This window comes from Lampetra planeri, chromosome 56, assembly GCF_965212315.1.
Source record: "Lampetra planeri chromosome 56, kcLamPlan1.2.h2, whole genome shotgun sequence".
Lineage (NCBI taxonomy): Eukaryota > Metazoa > Chordata > Hyperoartia > Petromyzontiformes > Petromyzontidae > Lampetra > Lampetra planeri.
In genome coordinates this window covers 4,807,342-4,824,916 of record NC_136162.1, presented here as the reverse complement: position 1 = coordinate 4,824,916, position 17,575 = coordinate 4,807,342, and the positions used below count along the sequence as shown (strand labels likewise).

General features: G+C 53.0%; 1 protein-coding gene across 5 annotated transcripts in view; it reads left to right on the top strand.

Annotated features, from left to right (window-relative positions):
* NOD2 (nucleotide binding oligomerization domain containing 2) overlaps positions 1 to 17,272 on the top strand; it is a 31,630-nt gene extending 14,358 nt beyond the window's left edge. For 4 of the 5 annotated variants that reach the window (XM_078618114.1, XM_078618113.1, XM_078618111.1 and 1 more), the window contains 11 exons: positions 1,765 to 2,314; positions 3,668 to 3,779; positions 4,201 to 6,010; positions 7,759 to 7,842; positions 8,667 to 8,750; positions 9,583 to 9,666; positions 13,375 to 13,458; positions 14,433 to 14,516; positions 14,839 to 14,922; positions 15,306 to 15,389; positions 16,499 to 17,272. In XM_078618114.1, the coding sequence (XP_078474240.1) occupies positions 1,826 to 2,314; positions 3,668 to 3,779; positions 4,201 to 6,010; positions 7,759 to 7,842; positions 8,667 to 8,750; positions 9,583 to 9,666; positions 13,375 to 13,458; positions 14,433 to 14,516; positions 14,839 to 14,922; positions 15,306 to 15,389; positions 16,499 to 16,568 (3,069 nt within the window). In that variant the 5' untranslated portion in view covers positions 1,765 to 1,825 and the 3' untranslated portion in view covers positions 16,569 to 17,272. The remainder of the gene's footprint in view (positions 1 to 1,764; positions 2,315 to 3,667; positions 3,780 to 4,200; positions 6,011 to 7,758; positions 7,843 to 8,666; positions 8,751 to 9,582; positions 9,667 to 13,374; positions 13,459 to 14,432; positions 14,517 to 14,838; positions 14,923 to 15,305; positions 15,390 to 16,498) is intronic. The other variant, XM_078618115.1, reaches the window with a different exon arrangement.
* The last annotated feature ends 303 nt before the right edge of the window (positions 17,273 to 17,575 follow it).

Genomic DNA, 17,575 nt, shown 5'->3' with positions numbered 1-17,575 from the left:
CATCCAACCTTCTGCTCTGGGAGTGTTATTCTTAATTTCAGGTCAAAGGCCCCCTCACGTTCAGCCGTGCAGGGTTGTTAATCAGCTCCCCCCCCTTGTTTACACAACCTTGAGCTGACCCACTTCGTTTGACCACTCACCCTGGATTTATCTTTCCTTGAGGCAAGGTTGCAAATTCTGTCATCCTAGCCCTCCTCCAGTTCATTACTTAACAACACCTGGTGTTTTGCAGTTTGCTGCGCTTTGGGGTGTTTTCATTCATTATATATCAAGTAAAAAGATAATATATAAAAATATCAAAGATGGAAGAAGGCTTAGGATACAACAATCGGCACCCTTATAATGGCTTGCCACGTTTCGGCGCGATGGACATTTGTCAGTCACCACTGTCCTGTAAGGTGACGTGTGGTTAATTCACGCCCATGACCTACGTCGTGTGAGAAAGCCGTCGTCCAGGAGTGGAGCGTACAAACGTGCACATGTATGTACGTTGAACTTCTTTCGCACCGTACGTAGCAAACCGCTCTACGTGCGGGGGTGCGGGGGCAGGACAGCAAACTAAACACAAAAATCGCATCTAAATAAATGAGTTTTCAACGTGGTAGAGTGGTGTAGAGTATGGTAGTGTATAGTGTAGGGTATAGTAGTGTATAGTAATGGAGAGTGTAGTGTATAGTAATGTAATTTGTAGTGTATAGCGTAGTGTATAGTGTTGTATGTGTAGTGCAGTATTTATGTATGTTGAACTTCTTTCGCACCTTACGTAGCCAACTGCGCTACGTGCGGGGGAAGGACAGCAAACATGTTTTACTCATCCTACCCACCATTTGTATCTTCACCCACGATCAAATTGCGTTTTAAGAATAACTTGAGCCAATCTTGATACCCAATATAGTTGCAATAGAGAATTGTTAGTGGACTGCACAATACAATTCAACGTGGATTGTTTTCACCTGTGGAAAGCCAGCGCATCGCAGACCGTTACGCGAAACTATTTGTATAAATACCAATGTCGATGTGCAACCCTCGTGTCAGCCTACTGCTCGATGTAACACGCTTTGAGTCGACATTTAAGCTTGCCAACAAATGCAAGTCCTCCCGGCGCAGAACTATTTGCGGGTTACTGGCCCAGACAGCTAAAGGTGGTCAAGTGGGAGCTGCTGTGGTCTGTGGCCTATCGTTGAGAGACGTAGGGGTGAAAATCCAGGGGTCGCCTTTGTCGCTATTATCTTCTGGAACAGCAGTTCAGTCAATGGTGCGAGTTTCTTAAATCCCCCCCCCCCCCCCCACCTAAATTTCGATTTAAAGCTTTCGTGACTGCAGGGATTCATCTTCTTGGTTCTTTCGGTAAAGTCACGTAGAAGAGAAATAATAAAATAATTCTCACGACGTTTCGGCCACAACGCGCGCAGCCGTCCTCAGGTAATTCTCACGACGTTTCGGCCACAACGCAAGCAGCCGTCCTCAGGTGAAGAACCTGAGGACGGCTGCTTGCTTGCGTTGTGGCCGAAACGTCGTGAGAATTATTTTCTTATGTTTTATTTTTATTATTTGATTATTTCCCTTCTACGTGACTTTACCGAAAGAACCAAGAAGACCCCCCCCCCCCCACCTGTTCTGTCCGCCCAGCGGTATAAATGTCCGCGAACCGCAGTTGGTCCATCGGCTGGCCGCGTGTGACGCGCGTGCGGAATGCGTGTCGCATTCCGCACCGGCGCGGTCACGCAGGCCGCCGCTGCAGTCGTTTCCTTTCGCTCTCGGCAGCAAAGAAAAACGCCGGCGGTGGCCGACGGCTTCGACCCTCGGACGGCACAGCCCCGCGGACATGGCCGGCACCGGCTGGACCTCCCAGCGGTTCCTCAAGAGCCAGCGCGAGCGGCTGCCTCGCGCGATGGCGCCCTGCGTCTCCAGCGTCCTCGACTCGATGGTGGCGTGGGGCTTCATCAACCACGAGGAGCACGAGGACGTGGATTACCGGCGGCCCACCGAGGCCGCCCGCCGTCTGCTCACGATCGCCGAGGGCAAGGGCGAGGAGGTGGAGCAGGCGCTGCTGCTGGCGCTGTGGGCGCGCGGCTGCGTCGACCCGCCCGCCGAGATGCGGGCGCCGCTGGTGGCGCTGCGGGACGAGCTGGACGCCCGGTGCACGTCTTGCGTGGGAGAAGATCCGGAGGCGAGGCTCAGGAGGATCCGACCGGCGCTGGTGGAGAGCTTCGACGACGTGGGGAAGGTGGTGGAGGAGCTGGTGCAGCAGGGGGCGCTCGGCGCGGAGGACCAGGAGAAGATCTTGCTGCCCTCCTACACGAGGCCCGAGCAGGTGGAGGTTTTGATTAACTTTTTTCAATTGCGTGATCGAACGTTATTCCTCAAATTTGCACAGTGTATGCGTACATGTTATATGTTTTGAGGAGTTCCCACAGACGCACTCGGAGACGCAGGTAAGTTGAGAGGCTTCCGCCAAAGTTTTATCAAGGATATAACAACAACACACACCAGGGTATACAACTTCCCAGGGGTTAGGGGTCCTACGCTGAGTCCCGCCACACGACCCTGCTCTGTCTGGTCCCAGCCCGGCTAGCTCCGGTCTCTCTCTCTCGTGTCGGATCGTGGACTCTGCCGACTCCACTGACCGGAGAGAGAAGCACCTCTACGGCTACCACCGGCTTCTCTTCAGACTCACCTCTTGATCCCTCTCTCTACCCCTGGTTCCCTCTCTACCCTTCTACCATCACCCGTTCCCACAGTGACCCCGCTCTCGTCACGGGGTCTCCCTTAAGTACTCTAGGAGACGTGACGTCATCGCACTGAACGGCAGACCTGACGTCACGTCCCCATTTCACTCCTCTACATATGTATGTTGAACTTCTTTCGCATCGTACGTAGCCAACCGTGCTCATCGGAGGGTGCAGGGAAAATGTCACAGGCATTAGCAATATTCAATTGTGGATGGAATTCCCAGCACGTGGAGCAAAACGTTGGAACATCGTGCCAAACAACACTCGGCTTTTGGCTAGCCATCGAGCAAAGACGGTCACTGCATCACACGTTTTTATATGCGCTTCTGCGGCCGTCTGGAACGCTTCGTTCTGATATTGGAAGCCACAGCAGCTATGCACTTTTAAATCATCTAGATTGAAAATAAATTTCTTTAAAACTGCTGAGTGAGTGAGTAGGTGAGTGGGTGAGAGTGGATGGGTGAGTGAGTGAGTAGGTGAGTGGGTGAGTGCGTTTGTGGGTGGGTGAGTTATCAAGTCGGTGGGTGGGTAGGTGAATGAGTGGGAGGGTGAGTGGGAGTTTGGGTGAGTGAGTGGGTGAGTGGGTGAGTGGATGAGTGAGCGGATGGGTGAGTGGGTGAGTGAGCGGGTGGGTGAGTGAGTGAGTGAGTGGGTGAGTGAGTGGGTGAGTGAGTGGGTGGGTGAGTGGGTAAGTGTGTGAGTGGATGAGTGGGTGGGTGGGTAAGTGAGTGGGTGTGTTATTGTGAGCTGCAGTGTGGTGGTTGACCACCGTGTGAATCAGACACAGCAGTCAGTCTGCGAGACCGAGTCCTCGACACGGTGTGCACGTATCTACAGCAAAACTTACGTTCTCTGTGTAATAATTCCGTGAGCGCCTTTCATTTCATCCATCTCTTGGCGCTGCCGTGTGTGTCGTCGTCGTCCCCTCCCGCAAGGTCCGAACCCTGCTCAATTTACTTGACGCCAAGGGCCCTCAAAGCGCGACGGCCTTCCTGGACTTGGTCGACGTGGAGAAGATCACCGAGCAGGGACCGCTGAAGCCCCCAGGTGTCGTAGTGCGCTCGACGTCGCGACGGGCACGCCCGCGGGCTAACAGCGGCCACAACAATTTACGACGAGTTATTTAAACTAAAACTATAAAGACTTTTTTTTTTGTAACGTACAAAGGTAAGGCCCACACCAGTGAACACGTCGCTCCTATTCTTTCCTCCCTGCACTGGCCCCCTGTAAAAAGAGTGTTTTGGCTACGGCAGTAAATGTCCACGCGATAAGCCACTTCGTCGGGCTGTCACTTGCGATGGCCAGGAGGTCGCGTCTGAAAAAGAGGCTACGTAGCTCAGTGGGCCTTACCTGAAAACAAATATATCAATGAATAAATAGACCGGCGATAACACAAGCGGATCGTAAACCCAACCCCCAACGCTCGTCGCGTTTCTCCCCCCCCCCCCCCCACGACCCTTCGGCGCAGTCCACGCGTTCCAGCGCAAGCTGCAGGACCACCACGAGTCGAGCTCGCGCCACCTGCTCGCCTACAGCCGTCGCGAGCACGCCCTCCTGGACGACGTCTACGTGGAGGTGCGGCTGCAGGCGCTGGCGCAGCCGGGCCGCCCGTCCGAGTGCGTCACCCTCGACTCGCTGGCTCGGGGCGAGTGGCTGAGCGACCGTGAGCGGAAGGACGTGCTGCTGGTGACGGGAGACGCCGGCAGCGGCAAGACCACGCTGCTGCAGAGGCTGACGGGCGAGTGGTCCCGCGGCAGGCTCCTGAGCTGCTTCGAGCTGGTGTTCGCCTTCGGCTGCGGACAGCTGAACGTCGTGAAGAAGGAGCTCTCGCTCCGGGAGCTGCTCTTCAACCATTGCTGCAGCCCCGGTGACGACGACGGCGGCGGCGGCGGCGGCGGCCTCGACGTGGTCGTGCGCTACGTCGCCGGTCACCCCGAGAAGGTCCTCTTCTGCTTCGACGCCATCGACGAGTTCCGCGAAGACTTCCTGGGTGAGGGCCGCGTCTGCTCGTCGACGGAGGAGCCCGTCCCGATGGCCGACCTCCTCAAGAACCTCCTGCAGGGCAACGTGTTGAGGGGCTCGAAGAAGATCGTGACGGCCCGGACGGGCGCGTCCCTGCAGCCGCTGGACGTGCACGTGTGCAGGAGGGTGGCGATCGCGGGTTTCTCGGACGACGCCGTCCTGCGGTACCAGCAGAAGTTCCACAGTGACGAGGGCGCCAGGAGGAACGCGTGCGAGCTCATCCGGACCAACGCGGACATCCGGAGCCTCTGCCAGGTGCCGCTCTACTGCTGGATCGTCTCCAAGTGCTACGACAGGATCGGCGGTCGCGGCGGCAGCGTGTCGACCGTTACCGAGATCTACCTGTCAATGCTCGAGGTGTTCCTGACCCGCGGCGAGTCGAAGGCGACGCCGACCAGCCGGACGACGCTCTTCAGCGCCAACAGGGACGCGCTGCTGCGGATCGGGAAGCTCGCGCACGTCGGCCTGCTCGCCGCGCGGACGTCATTCACCGCGCCCGACCTCGACGCTTGCGGCGTGACGCCGCGGGACCTGGCCCTCGGCGCGACGGTCCACACCCGGCGGTACGCGGGCTTCGGCGAGGGCGACGTGTACGGCTTCGTGCACTTCACGGTGCAGGCGCTCTTCGCGGCGCTGTACGCGGTGGCGAGCGCCGAGCTGGGACCCGAAGCGCTGCTCGCCCACTTCCCGAGCGCCGTGCGGCCCAAGGCGGTCAGGCGGGTGGTCGGCGCGCTCGGCTCGTGCGTAGCGGCGGCCGCGGCGGAGGCACCGCCGGGGTCCGGCTCCGCGCCTCGCCGGCCCCTCGCGGGCAGCGGCGGGGCCAACCGCCGCGCCGTGTGCCAATTTGCGAGCGGCCTGCTTTCCAAGAGGCACGGCGAGCTGCTGGCGCGCCTGTCGGGCGAGGCCTCCGTGCGGCGCAAGCGGGCCGCCGTGAGGAAGCAGCTGAGGCGCAGCGTCAAGGACCACGTCCGCGGGCTGAACGACCGCGACGGGCACCTTACGCCGGATTTCGTGTGGGTGCTACGCTGGCTGTTCGAGTTCCAGGAGGAGAAGGTGGCGCGCAAGGCGGCGCGCGGCTTTGCCGGCGGGCACGTGAAGCTGAACTACACGTCGCTGGGCCCAGCGGACTGCACCTGCCTGTCCTACTTGCTGCGCCACCTGCCTCGGCCCGTCGTAGCGGAACTCGACAACAACTTTATCGGAGACCTCGGCCTGCAGCAGCTGCTGCCCTGCATCGGAAAATTCTCCGACCTCAGGTTTGGTTGTTCCTCTTCGTGTCTTTGTCCGCCTCCCTCCCTGCCTCCCTCCTTTCTTGTGCGTGGGTTGCTGCGAAACTTCTCCCAACAAGACGAACTGATTGGGGGGCGACCTCGTCACATCGGGAGTTGTTAGGAAGCCACCGGAGCTACGCACTTTTAAATCTCGAGTGAACACTCATTCTTGAGAACCGCTTTTTGTGTTTAGTTTGTTGTCCTAACCCCCGCAGCTCCCATTATCAAGGATGGCTACGTTCGGTGCGAAAGAAGTTCAACATACACACATACATAGACTCGCACGGAGACCCATAGACTCACACAGAAACCCATAGACTCACACAGAGACCCATAGACTCACACAGAGACCCATAGACTCACACAGAGACCCATAGACTCACACAAAGACCCATAGATTCACACAGAGACCCATAGACTCACACAGAGACTCATAGACTCACACAAAGACCCATAGACTCACACACATATATCCATAGACTCACACAGAGACCCATAGACTCACACAGAGACCCATAGACTCACACAGAGATATCCATAGACTCACACAGAGACCCATAGACTCACACAGAGACCCATAGACTCACACAAAGACCCATAGACTCACACAGAGACCCATAGACTCACACAGAGATATCCATAGACTCACACAGAGACCCATAGACTCACACAGAGACCCATAGACTCACACAGAGACCCATAGACTCACACAGAGACCCATAGACTCACACAGAGACCCGTAGATTCACACAGAGACTCGTAGTAAGTTTGTCATTCCTCCACACCTCCGATTAGCACGGTTGGCTACGTACGGTGCAAAATAAGTTCAACATACATAGGGGTGGGTGGTAGAGGGGTGGAGTGGTGGAGGGGACTGGGGATCATTGTTAAATGGCTCGCGACTGTTTTTACATTAAGTACGTGATCCCATCGATCACGTTGGGCTTTTAAAAGTCGTATTGTCGATATTGTGTTCTTGGACAGAGTTTACAGAGTGATCCTGGCCCTGATAGCAGGTGATGTTATTTGCTGTTCATCTGATTATATATTTTTTTTAATGCGGAGATTGCTCCAATGTGTATGGTCCATCTCCCGATGAACCCTTACTCCTCTTCGTAATAAATCAGGAGGCAAGATACCAGCTTTCATAGCGCTAAGCATGTCACAGCTTTGTACTTGTATAGCCATTTTACCAATCCACTGCTGGATGAAGGCCTCCCCTAACACGTTGTCGGTCGTTTGACCATACTTCACCACGCTGGTCAGCAAGGGTTGGTGAAATTGGGGACCCAGGACCGAATAAATCAGGAGGCAAGATACCAGGTTTCATAGCGCTAAGCATGTCACAGCTTTGTACTTGTATAGCCATTTTACCAATCCACTGTTGGATGAAGGCCTCCGTAACACTTTATCGGTCGTTTGACCATACTTCACCACGCTGGTCAGCAGGGGTTGGTGAAATTGGGGACCCAGGACCGACCGATACCACTCGCCGCTGACGCTATCTGTGGCCGGGAATCGGACTTCGGTAAAGTCACGTAGGTAAAAATAAATAATAAATAATGGAAATAATAATAGAAATAAAATAATAAATCACCTGCCTGTCATGTCCGTCGTGCAGTGCGCTCTCCGCTGCGCTTTCGCTTCATTGTTATATACGGTAGACGTCCTCGCCGATTAATCGGCGGCATTATCTTTTTTTTTATTTTATCTCACGCGGTTTTGTCTTGCAGACTCAGCATCAACAGGATAACGGACAGAGGCGTCGACATCCTGATTCCTGAACTGATAAAGCACAACATCGTCACCTTTCTGGGGTAAATGACGGCACGGACGATGCATCTCGGTGGGAATTGTTAAACAGCTTTTTTTTCTAAAAAAAATCACGTTTCCACAAACCAATTTGTACATTCTAGATTTGAAGCTTTCGTGACTGCAAGGATTCATATTCTTAGGTTTTTCGGTAAAGTCACGTAGGTAAAAAAATGTAAATGAATAAAAGTAAAATAAAAATAAAATAAAAATCACGACGTTTCGGAGGCAACACAAGCTTCCGTCTTCAGGTGGGGACTCTGGCGACCTAAGAATACAATTTGTACATTGCCACGGCACCTAAGCCGTTGACCCTACCCCGAGAGCTCATTTGCGCAACTCGTTTGCATGGAACCGAGTTGCTTGTCTGTGGTCCTTTCTGCAAGCGGTTGCGAGCAATCACACAACTCCGTGGTTCACGGTAGAGGCGGGCTCGGCTCTAAAGCATCGCTCTGCCCGGCGATTCGCCGTGTGACACGTTTGCGAACTGTGACCGGTCGCCACAGTCCCGACGAATATCCGCCGTTCAATTTTCACGTTTATTGCGCAACTGCCCCCTCGTCTGCGGGCCGCGATTACGTTGCGCGTGATTTCCAGAGTGACCCTGGTCGCACGGCCGATGCTCGTGCGAGCCTTCACAGTCGGTGTGACCCCGCGCACCCGGCGATCGGACAAAGCGCGCGTTCAAGAGCGCAAGAGGCGGGGGAGCGCTTCAAACAGGCGTCCCCGCAACGCGCAGCGTAACGACGTACACACACCGTACTAACGGCGCCTCCGTTGCTTCCGTTGTTTTCTGCCGGGTTGTCGTCCCCCCCCCCCATTCACGCAGGCTCTTTAAAAACCAACTCACGGACGAGTCGACCCCGTTGCTTGCCGAGCTCGTCACCAAGAGCAGCCACCTCAAGTCGCTCGCGTGAGCCATCGCGGGGCAGGGCGGCGGCGCAGCGGTTATAACGATCGTGCCTCGCAGCAAGAAGGTTCCGAGTTCGATGCTCAAACTCTGGCGTCTTGCTGCTGCGTGGTGCTTGTCCGTTCTCCGCTGGGTTCTTCGGTTTTGCGCCAACAGCTGAAAGTAAACCCCCGATGCGCAATCGGTGACGGAGGGAAAGCGTCCCGGTGCTGCAAGGTTGCCTACGAATTTCTCGATTTGTCAACGCGGATTACACGTGGCAACCGCGAAAACTTGGGCAGGACCCTCCTGTCAATAATCGTGATACTCGGCGAGGCTTGCGAGGATCAACAAGAGGGGCAGTAAAATAATCTATTTGGTGTTCGAGCATCTTGACACCACCTACGGTTATTTTTCATAAAGGTTGCGCTCACACCGGGCGGGCAGGAAACATTTGATCCGCGTGACGCAGCGAGCCGCGGGGCCGGGACGCTGGGGAGTGCACCCTTCGCTAATTTGGGCAGTTTTCAATATGGCAATTCCCTAACAGCGACGTGATCTTATCCTAAAGTTTTACGATTCGTGTTTTATCGTCTTTTGCACGAGTTCTTTCGCCCGATAGCGTCGTGGGCAGACGGACGCGTGGACGTTTTCAGGATCGGAATATTTAATCTGTACCGGAGGAATCCGATGAGCTATGAAGCTCTTTCTCACACACGTCCATCGTCGTCAAACGGCCGCGTGAATGCGTCGCGCGCCGTTAATCTCGCGTTGAACAAACCACCGCTTCACCGGAACTGTTGGTGATCGACTATTTCCTTGCCTTGTGCTTCGTCTTGTTTTGCGGCTCCGCCAGGCTGGGAGAAAACCGCATCACCGGTGAGGGCATGGTCCCCCTCGCTAACGCCATCAAGCACAGCAAGTCGCTCAAAGTGATCCTGTAAGTCTTGCGCCGGGCACTCGGTCCTTGGGTGAGCCATTGGCTCGATGGATTGCTGTGCAGGTCAACGGGAGAAGTTTGTGTGCAGGTTATTGAATCGGATGGGAATCGCCTATACGCTACACTATACACTACTTTATACATTACTATATACTACACTACACTACTATACACTACTATATAATACACTACACTGTACACTACACTATACACCACTACTATATACTACACTATACACTACTATATACTACACTATACGCTACACTATAAACTACATTATACATTACTATATACTACACTATACACTACACTATACACTACACTACTATACACTACTATATACTACACTATACACTACTATACACCACTGCTATATACTACACTATACACTACACTACTATACACTACTATACACTACTATATACTACACTATACACTACTATACACTACACTATACACTACATTATACATTACTATATACTACACTACACACTACACTACTATACACTACACTATTATACACTACACTATACAATCCATTATACACTACACTATACACTACACTATACTACTATACACTACACTATACACTACACTAAGAGTCTGTAGCATGACATGCGCACACTCCGTCATCAATTGACTTGGCGTTGGTAGCAGTCGTTGGGCGGTCGTGGATACGAGTTTTGGTCGTTACCGTGGCGGTCCTACTGACTAAGAAATGTCTTAAAAGCTGGGGGTTGCAAGGCGAGCCGTTGTCAATCGGGGGTCGCCCATATGTACGCTGAACTTCTTTCGCACCGCACGTAGCCAGCAGTGCTAATCGGAGATGTGTTGTTCTTACGCCCGCACCTCCAATGCGTACGGTTGGCTACGTACGGCGTGAAAGAAGTTCAACATACATCTATACACACATTCCTGCCCTCGCTAGCCATTTTAAATCTTCGGGAAATGCAGTGGGGGACACTGTCACGTGAAGGAACACAAAGCCAGTGGCAACTGGGTTGATTAGGAAGATAACACTGGTCAACACACTTTTTCTGGCATAAGGTATTCCAACGGTGGTAAGGTGATTTTGGGGTGCTGATTCTAAATCTGGCATCAGTTTTTGTCTATCACATCAGGTTTTTGAGATATCAGATATTGCATTTTCAATAAAAACTGCAGAAGAAAAATCTTAAATAAATGTGGATATCTACATAAAATTATATTATAAACACACTGTCCTAAAAATACAGCACCATATTTTAACACTAAAGCAGTCACTGACTCGCAACAACTTGCAATCACAAGTGACAGAGTTAATTTCGGGTAAAATCAATGAAAATGGGGTATGCCGATAGCATAAAAATGAGATGTGATAGAGCGAATCTCAGATCAGATTTGGAATCGGCACCCTTAAATTAGTCTAAAACAGCTGCAAAATTCCAAGCCAGAAAAAAATGTGTTTTTTTTTGTTGACCAGTGTAATCATGGCTATGCAGAGGTCGCAACCGGGTACCCGATACCCGTACCCTATCCGATACCCGGCTACCCGTACCCGGCCGGGTACGGGTAGCCGTTTGCGACCCTGGTGCGGCCGGGTACGGGTACGGGTACGGGTAGGCCGTGAGTCACTAGTGAGTCACCGTTTGTCACTCATTTCGGGTAGGGTACGGGTAGGGAACGGCTACCCATACCCGGCCGGGTACGGGTTCCCATTTGCGACCCTGGTGCGGCTGGGTACGGGTACGGGTAGCCGTTTGCGACCCTGGTGCGGCCGGGTACGGGTACGGGTAGCCGTTTGCGACCGTGGTGCGGCCGGGTACGTGTACGGGTAGCCGTTTGCGACCCTGGTGCGGCCGGGTACGGGTACGGGTAGCCGTTTCCGACTCTAGTGCGGCCGGGTACGGGTACGGGTAGCCGTTTGCGACCCTGGTGCGGCCGGGTACGGGTACGGGTAGCCGTTTGCGACCCTGGTGCGGCCGGGTACGTGTACGGGTAGCCGTTTGCGACCCTGGTGCGGCCGGGTACGGGTACGGGTAGCCGTTTCCGACTCTAGTGCGGCCGGGTACGGGTACGGGTAGCCGTTTGCGACCCTGGTGCGGCCGGGTACGGGTACGGGTAAGGAATCAAAACCCGTTTGCGACCTCTGTGGCTATGTCTGAGCAACGGGACGGAAAGTGTGGGTGTGACTGCGGGCCCTCGCTTAAACTTGCGTGCGGTGAGTTGCGCAAGAGTGAATGTTCTTCCTGCTTGTACCGCTGCTTCAATGTCAAACGAAGGAAAATTTGCGCTGGGGTGATTTTTTTTTTTTAGCAAATCGGCCGGAGGTTCGTGAAGGGTGGCGGCTTTCGATCTCAAGAATAAAACCTCATTACGCGCCATTGCGGAACGTTGCGGGTAACATTTAGAAGAAAATAAGGAAGGGAAAATCGTGCCTATGAATGGATAAACCAAATGCCTTTTTCTTCACGAGTGTTTCGCGATAATTCATCCTCGCAGCGGCGGCTTTTGCCTCAGCCACCGCATCGCCAGGGGGCTTTCAGATGCGCTTCTGCGGCTGTCTGGAACGCTCTCTTCCTTCCGCTGTTAGGAAGTCACTGGAGCTATGCACTTTTAAATCGTCTAGTTTGACGAACTAATTTCTTTAGAACTTCCTTTTGTGTTTAGTTTGTTGTCCGTCCCCCGCGCCTCTGATTAACACGATTGGCTACGTACGGTGCGAAAGTAATTCAACAAATCTTGAGCCGCACTTTTAAGACGACGTCACACGGCGTGTCTTGGAGAACAACCCGTGCCGGAGATGTCACAGAATTGCTTCTGAAATTCCTTCATTATCTCGCACGCCCAGCGGAAATTGTTCATCGCGTTGCAGTCGGAATGTATATATATTTATATTTCCAAAATTTAAGTGCAAAGCCAAATTTTATTTGATAGCTTTTTCTTTTTTTATTCACCTGTAGTAGGTTCGAATTAGGTGCACACACACGCAGCTTGGAGGCAACACTATTTATTAAACGGTAAGTAATATAACACTGTACATAAGGTGGTGACCACCTTCCTCAACTCACTAACACTCTGGAACACGACACAGACTGGACCAGGCAGGCAACGGCCTGCCTGGCCCAGGACGACGACTCGGGACTTGACGACCGATGATGTCTTCACTTTGGAGTACAGTACAACCGCCTCGCTCTGCGTTCACACCACGCTTATATCTGGTTTGGCGTGGCTGGCTCCGCCCAGGCGTGGCTGGCTCTCTTCAGGCCACGCCTCCCTTCCCAGGACACGCCTCACTTCCCCCACCTCTGGGAAGGTCCGGATCCCTCCACCACGTGACCCCCCAGGCACCCCCTTGGGGCCCCCAGCCTTCGTACAGGCCGACACAGTAGTGACCATTCTATGTCACTACACAGCCATTGGTGACCTGGCTGAGACCACCAAATCACTACACTTGACAACCCGGTTTGATCGCAGGCAGCTTAATATCCCGATTCCAACCCAGCTCTCAACAGTGGGTCACTCGACGCTCTGACGCCTGAGTCGGTTTGCCACCTAAGAGGTGGGATTATAATCACCCATCTGTCTCCCTGTCTCCCGCCCCTCTCTCCTTCCCTCCCCGACTGTCTCCCTGTCTCCCACTCTGTCACCCCATCTCTCACTCTGTCTCCCGCCCTCTCTCCTTCCCTCCCCGACTGTCTCCCCGTCTCCCTCCCTGCCTCGGCGCAGCCTTTGGGGAAATGCAGTTGGGGACAGAGGAGCCGAGTGCCTGGCGGACGCGCTGGAGGTGAACGCCACACTCGAATTCATCAGGTGCGAGTCGTCACGCGACAGCGACGAAAATGAACCCCCCCCCCCCCCCATTATTAAATTAAGGAATTAACTGATGAATGAATGAATGTGACAACTGAAGAGGCGCAAGCGTGTCAGTATCAGCGCGGGGGAGACAGAGGTGGCTGAATGTGGCTATAGCCACAGCACACTCTTGTTGTGCCGTGCCCCACATAATAGATGCTCTACGTACGTATGTTGAACTTCTTTCGCACTGTATGTATAATTTGCCAAATAGGTGGGGGCCTTTAAATGCAGGTGTATAGTCTGTGGGTCTCTGTGTGAGTCTATGGGTCTCTGTGTGAGTCTATGGGTCTCTGTGTGAGTCTATGGGTCTCTGTGTGAGTCTATGGGTCTCTGTGTGAGTCTATGGGTCTCTGTGTGAGTGTCTATGGGTCTCTGTGTGAGTCTATAGGTCTCTGTGTAAGTCTATGTGGCTCTGTGTGAGTCTATAGGTCTCTGTGTGAGAGTCTACGGGTTTCTGTGTGAGTACGGGTCTCTGTGTGAGTCTATGGGTCTCTGTGTGAGTCTATGGGTCTCTGTGTGAGTCTATAGGTCTCTGTGTGAGTCTATGTATGTATGTTGAACTTCATTTGCACTGTACGTGGCCAACCGTGCTAATCGGAGGTGCGGGTGAAGGACAACAAACTAAACACAAAAAGCAGTTCTAAAGAAGTTAGTTTAAAATCCCGATTTGCAAGTGAACAGATTCCGGCGGCTTCCTAACATCGGACTGAAGAGCGTTCCAGACGGCCGCAGAAGCGCGTCTGAAAGCGCCGTGCGATGCCGTGACCACCGTCGTCTTTGTTTGACGGCTGAGCCAACAGGCCGCCGCCACCGCTGCGAGGGTGGTCGGAGTTCGCGTGACGACGGTCTACGCTCCTTGACGATGCTGTGAGACCCTTGCTTGCGCTGTCGTTCACGGGGGGGTCTTTGTGTGCGGTTCGGTGGCGCAGCTTGGTGAGCAACAAAGTGGGGCACGCCGGGGTGGCGCGATTGGCCGATGTCTTGCACAGGAACAGCACTTTAAAGACCCTATGGTATGTATGGGTGTTTTGTGCAAAGCGCTGCGAGGATTTGTGTGAATTTGCACCGTGTTAAACGGCTGTGGGTCTCTGTGTGAGTCCATGGGTCTCTTTGTGAGTCTATGGGTCTCTGTGTGAGTCTACGGGTCTCTGTGTGAGTCTACGGGTCTCTGTGTGAGTCTACGGGTCTCTGTGTGAGTCTACGGGTCTCTGTGTGAGACCTATAGACCACCGCTACCACCACTACCACCGCTACCCACACTACCCACCGCCACCGCTACCGCCACTACCCACCACTGCTGCCGCCACCGTGGCTGCTGCTGCTGCCGTTGAGCAGGTTAGGTGAGAACGATCTGGGCGATGAAGAAGCTTACCTGTTGGCCGATTGTCTCAAGTCCAACAAAGGTCTCAAAGAACTCTGGTAATTCAACTTTTTTTCTCTCTTCTCATTGTCGTCGGCTGACGGTGAGATGGAAGCCTCAAAAGTTATTTGTGATGCGTTTCAACAACAATAACAACAACAAAAACGCCCCACTATTTTTGATTTGTCCCACATACAATTCCAGTATTTAAGACCGACGGAGATGAGATATTGGCACTCTAAATGCATTGCTGCTAATCGACGGTCGACTGTAAATCTAAAATCGTGTTCTCCGCTTGTTTATTTTTGCCAAAAGGCCCAATCCCTGGTACAGCTTGACAACGCGTTTTGCCATTCGCCCCATCATACGTCGTGATTCATAACACCACCCCCCCCCCCCCCCCCCCCCGATTGTGAATGCCACTGGTTGTGCGTGGTGAAAGGCTGAACAAGAACAAGATCACGATGTCGGGGGCGCGCGCTCTGCTGGATGCGTTGCAGGACAACGCGACCGTCGAAAAAGTGGTGTGAGTGTCGTGGACTTCGGCTGAGCGCGAGAGTTGTCGGACACGCGTTGTGTTTTCTTTGTATCGGCGTCGATCACGGTGGTTCGTCTTCCTGGTTCTTTCGGTAAAGTCACGTAGAAGGGAAATAATAAAATAATTAAAATAAAACATAATAAAATACAATTCTCACGACGTTTCGGCTACAACGCAAGCAGCCATCCTCAGGTGAAGAACAGGTCTGTCGGGAAGACAGCGTCTGAATGAAACACCACCAGGCTTGGAGCGTATATTTAAGCTGGGTTGGAGGGTGGTTCGGCTACGTCTCGGGCACACGTGGAGGAGGGGGGCTCGCCATTGCGCAGCCCCCCCCTGACCTATCGAGTTGGCCGTCCCCGCTTGCACATTCCCGCAGCATTGCATTTCGCATGTCCGATTGTAGGCTACATACAGTTTGCGAAAGAAGTTCAACGCTTACACATAGACTCACACAGAGACCCACAGACTCGCATGTGAGACGCACAGACTCACACAGAGACCCATAGACTCACACAGAGACCCATAGACTCACACACAGACCCATAGACTCACACAGAGACCCATAGACTCACACAGAGACCCATAGACTCACACAGAGACCCGTAGACACTCGCACAGAGACCCATAGACTCACACAGAGACCCATAGACTCACACAGAGACCCATAGACTCACACAGAGACCCATTGACTCACACAGAGACCCATAGACTCACACAAAGACCCGTAGACACTCGCACAGAGACCCATAGACGCTCACACAGAGACCCATAGACTCTACACCTGCATTTAAAGGTTTAAAGGCCCACACCTATTTTGCTTATGATACATTAATGTAATTGTACATGTGAGAAATCGATTATTTCCATTTGAATATAGTGGTGGGGAGGGGGTGGTGCAGCATCTGCTCATGAATGGGATTAGTTGCCAGGTCGATGAACTGAATTGTCGTAACGCTGTGAACGGTTGTGCCGATAAACCAAAAAAAAAATCGATCGATCGTGAATCGGCGCGTGTGTTCGTTACGCCACGCGTCACACCCACCCCCCCACCCCCCCGCGCAGCTCACCGTGTCTTGTGTTTTTGTGTCGCGCAGATTGCGTCAAAATGCCCTCTCGGAGGAGGAGTACAAAGAAGTGCTCGCGAAGGAGCATCGGATGGACTGAACCTCCTTGTCTTATCTCGTAGGAATTTTACACGGCGCATTAACCAAGGAGCCTTACACAGAATTAACGACGGTACAACAACTTGTGTGAATGTAACGGTGGAGATGAAGCGAATGAAATGGATGAGAGGAAGCAATGGGGGGGGCGAATCTGTGATGATGATGATGCGTGACTTCAGTGAAGGCGAAATTGATGGCAGTAAATGACATTGAATGGATTGAACGGGTTTAATGAGTGATAGCCGCGTAATGAGAATACGAAGAGGGAACGGTGACGGTGGTTTGTATGAGGGTGAGCGAGGAGAGCGGAAGCTTAGTGAACGAAGCTTGTTCCGGTGAAGGGGGGCTGGGGGGGAGAAGAGAGAGCGGGCGACAGCGTGGATTGAGCACGAGGAGGAGGAACAGAGAGACGGCAAAGATTGCGAACGTAACTTACGGAGGATACAAAAAACCCGATCTTAGGAAGCCTCTGTGAACTATGCACTTTTAAATCAACGAGATTGAAAACTCATTTCCTTAGGACTGCTTTTTCGCGTTTAGTTTGTTGTACTTCCCCGCGCACCTCCGATTAGCGCGGTTGGCTATGTACGGCGCGAAAGAAGTTCAGCACGCGTACGTACGCACGGATCATGCGAAACTGCGTGTAACTTATGCTATAAAAATTAAATTTAATTGTTTCCCGACACCAGGGGTCGGCAGCCAAAATACGAAGAAGAAGAAGGGCCATCTTTGTTCGAATTAGCTAAAATGCACCGTGGCCGCAATGCACCGTGGCGAATATGAAACGGTTGGAGTCCTTAATGAACGTCGTCACAGGAGAAGCGGTCCTTAAAGAGCAGCCGCGTGCGGCTCCGGTACCGCCAGTTGCCCGACCCCCTGGTCTAGACAGTGTAGGGTTAGGGTGGCAATCAGAATTTTTGAAGGTTGTTATTTTCAAGGTTGACGGTCGCCTTGATTTTCATTCGTTCGCCTGTTAAAAATTAAGCGCAAAGGTGTCTCCCAGGGCAC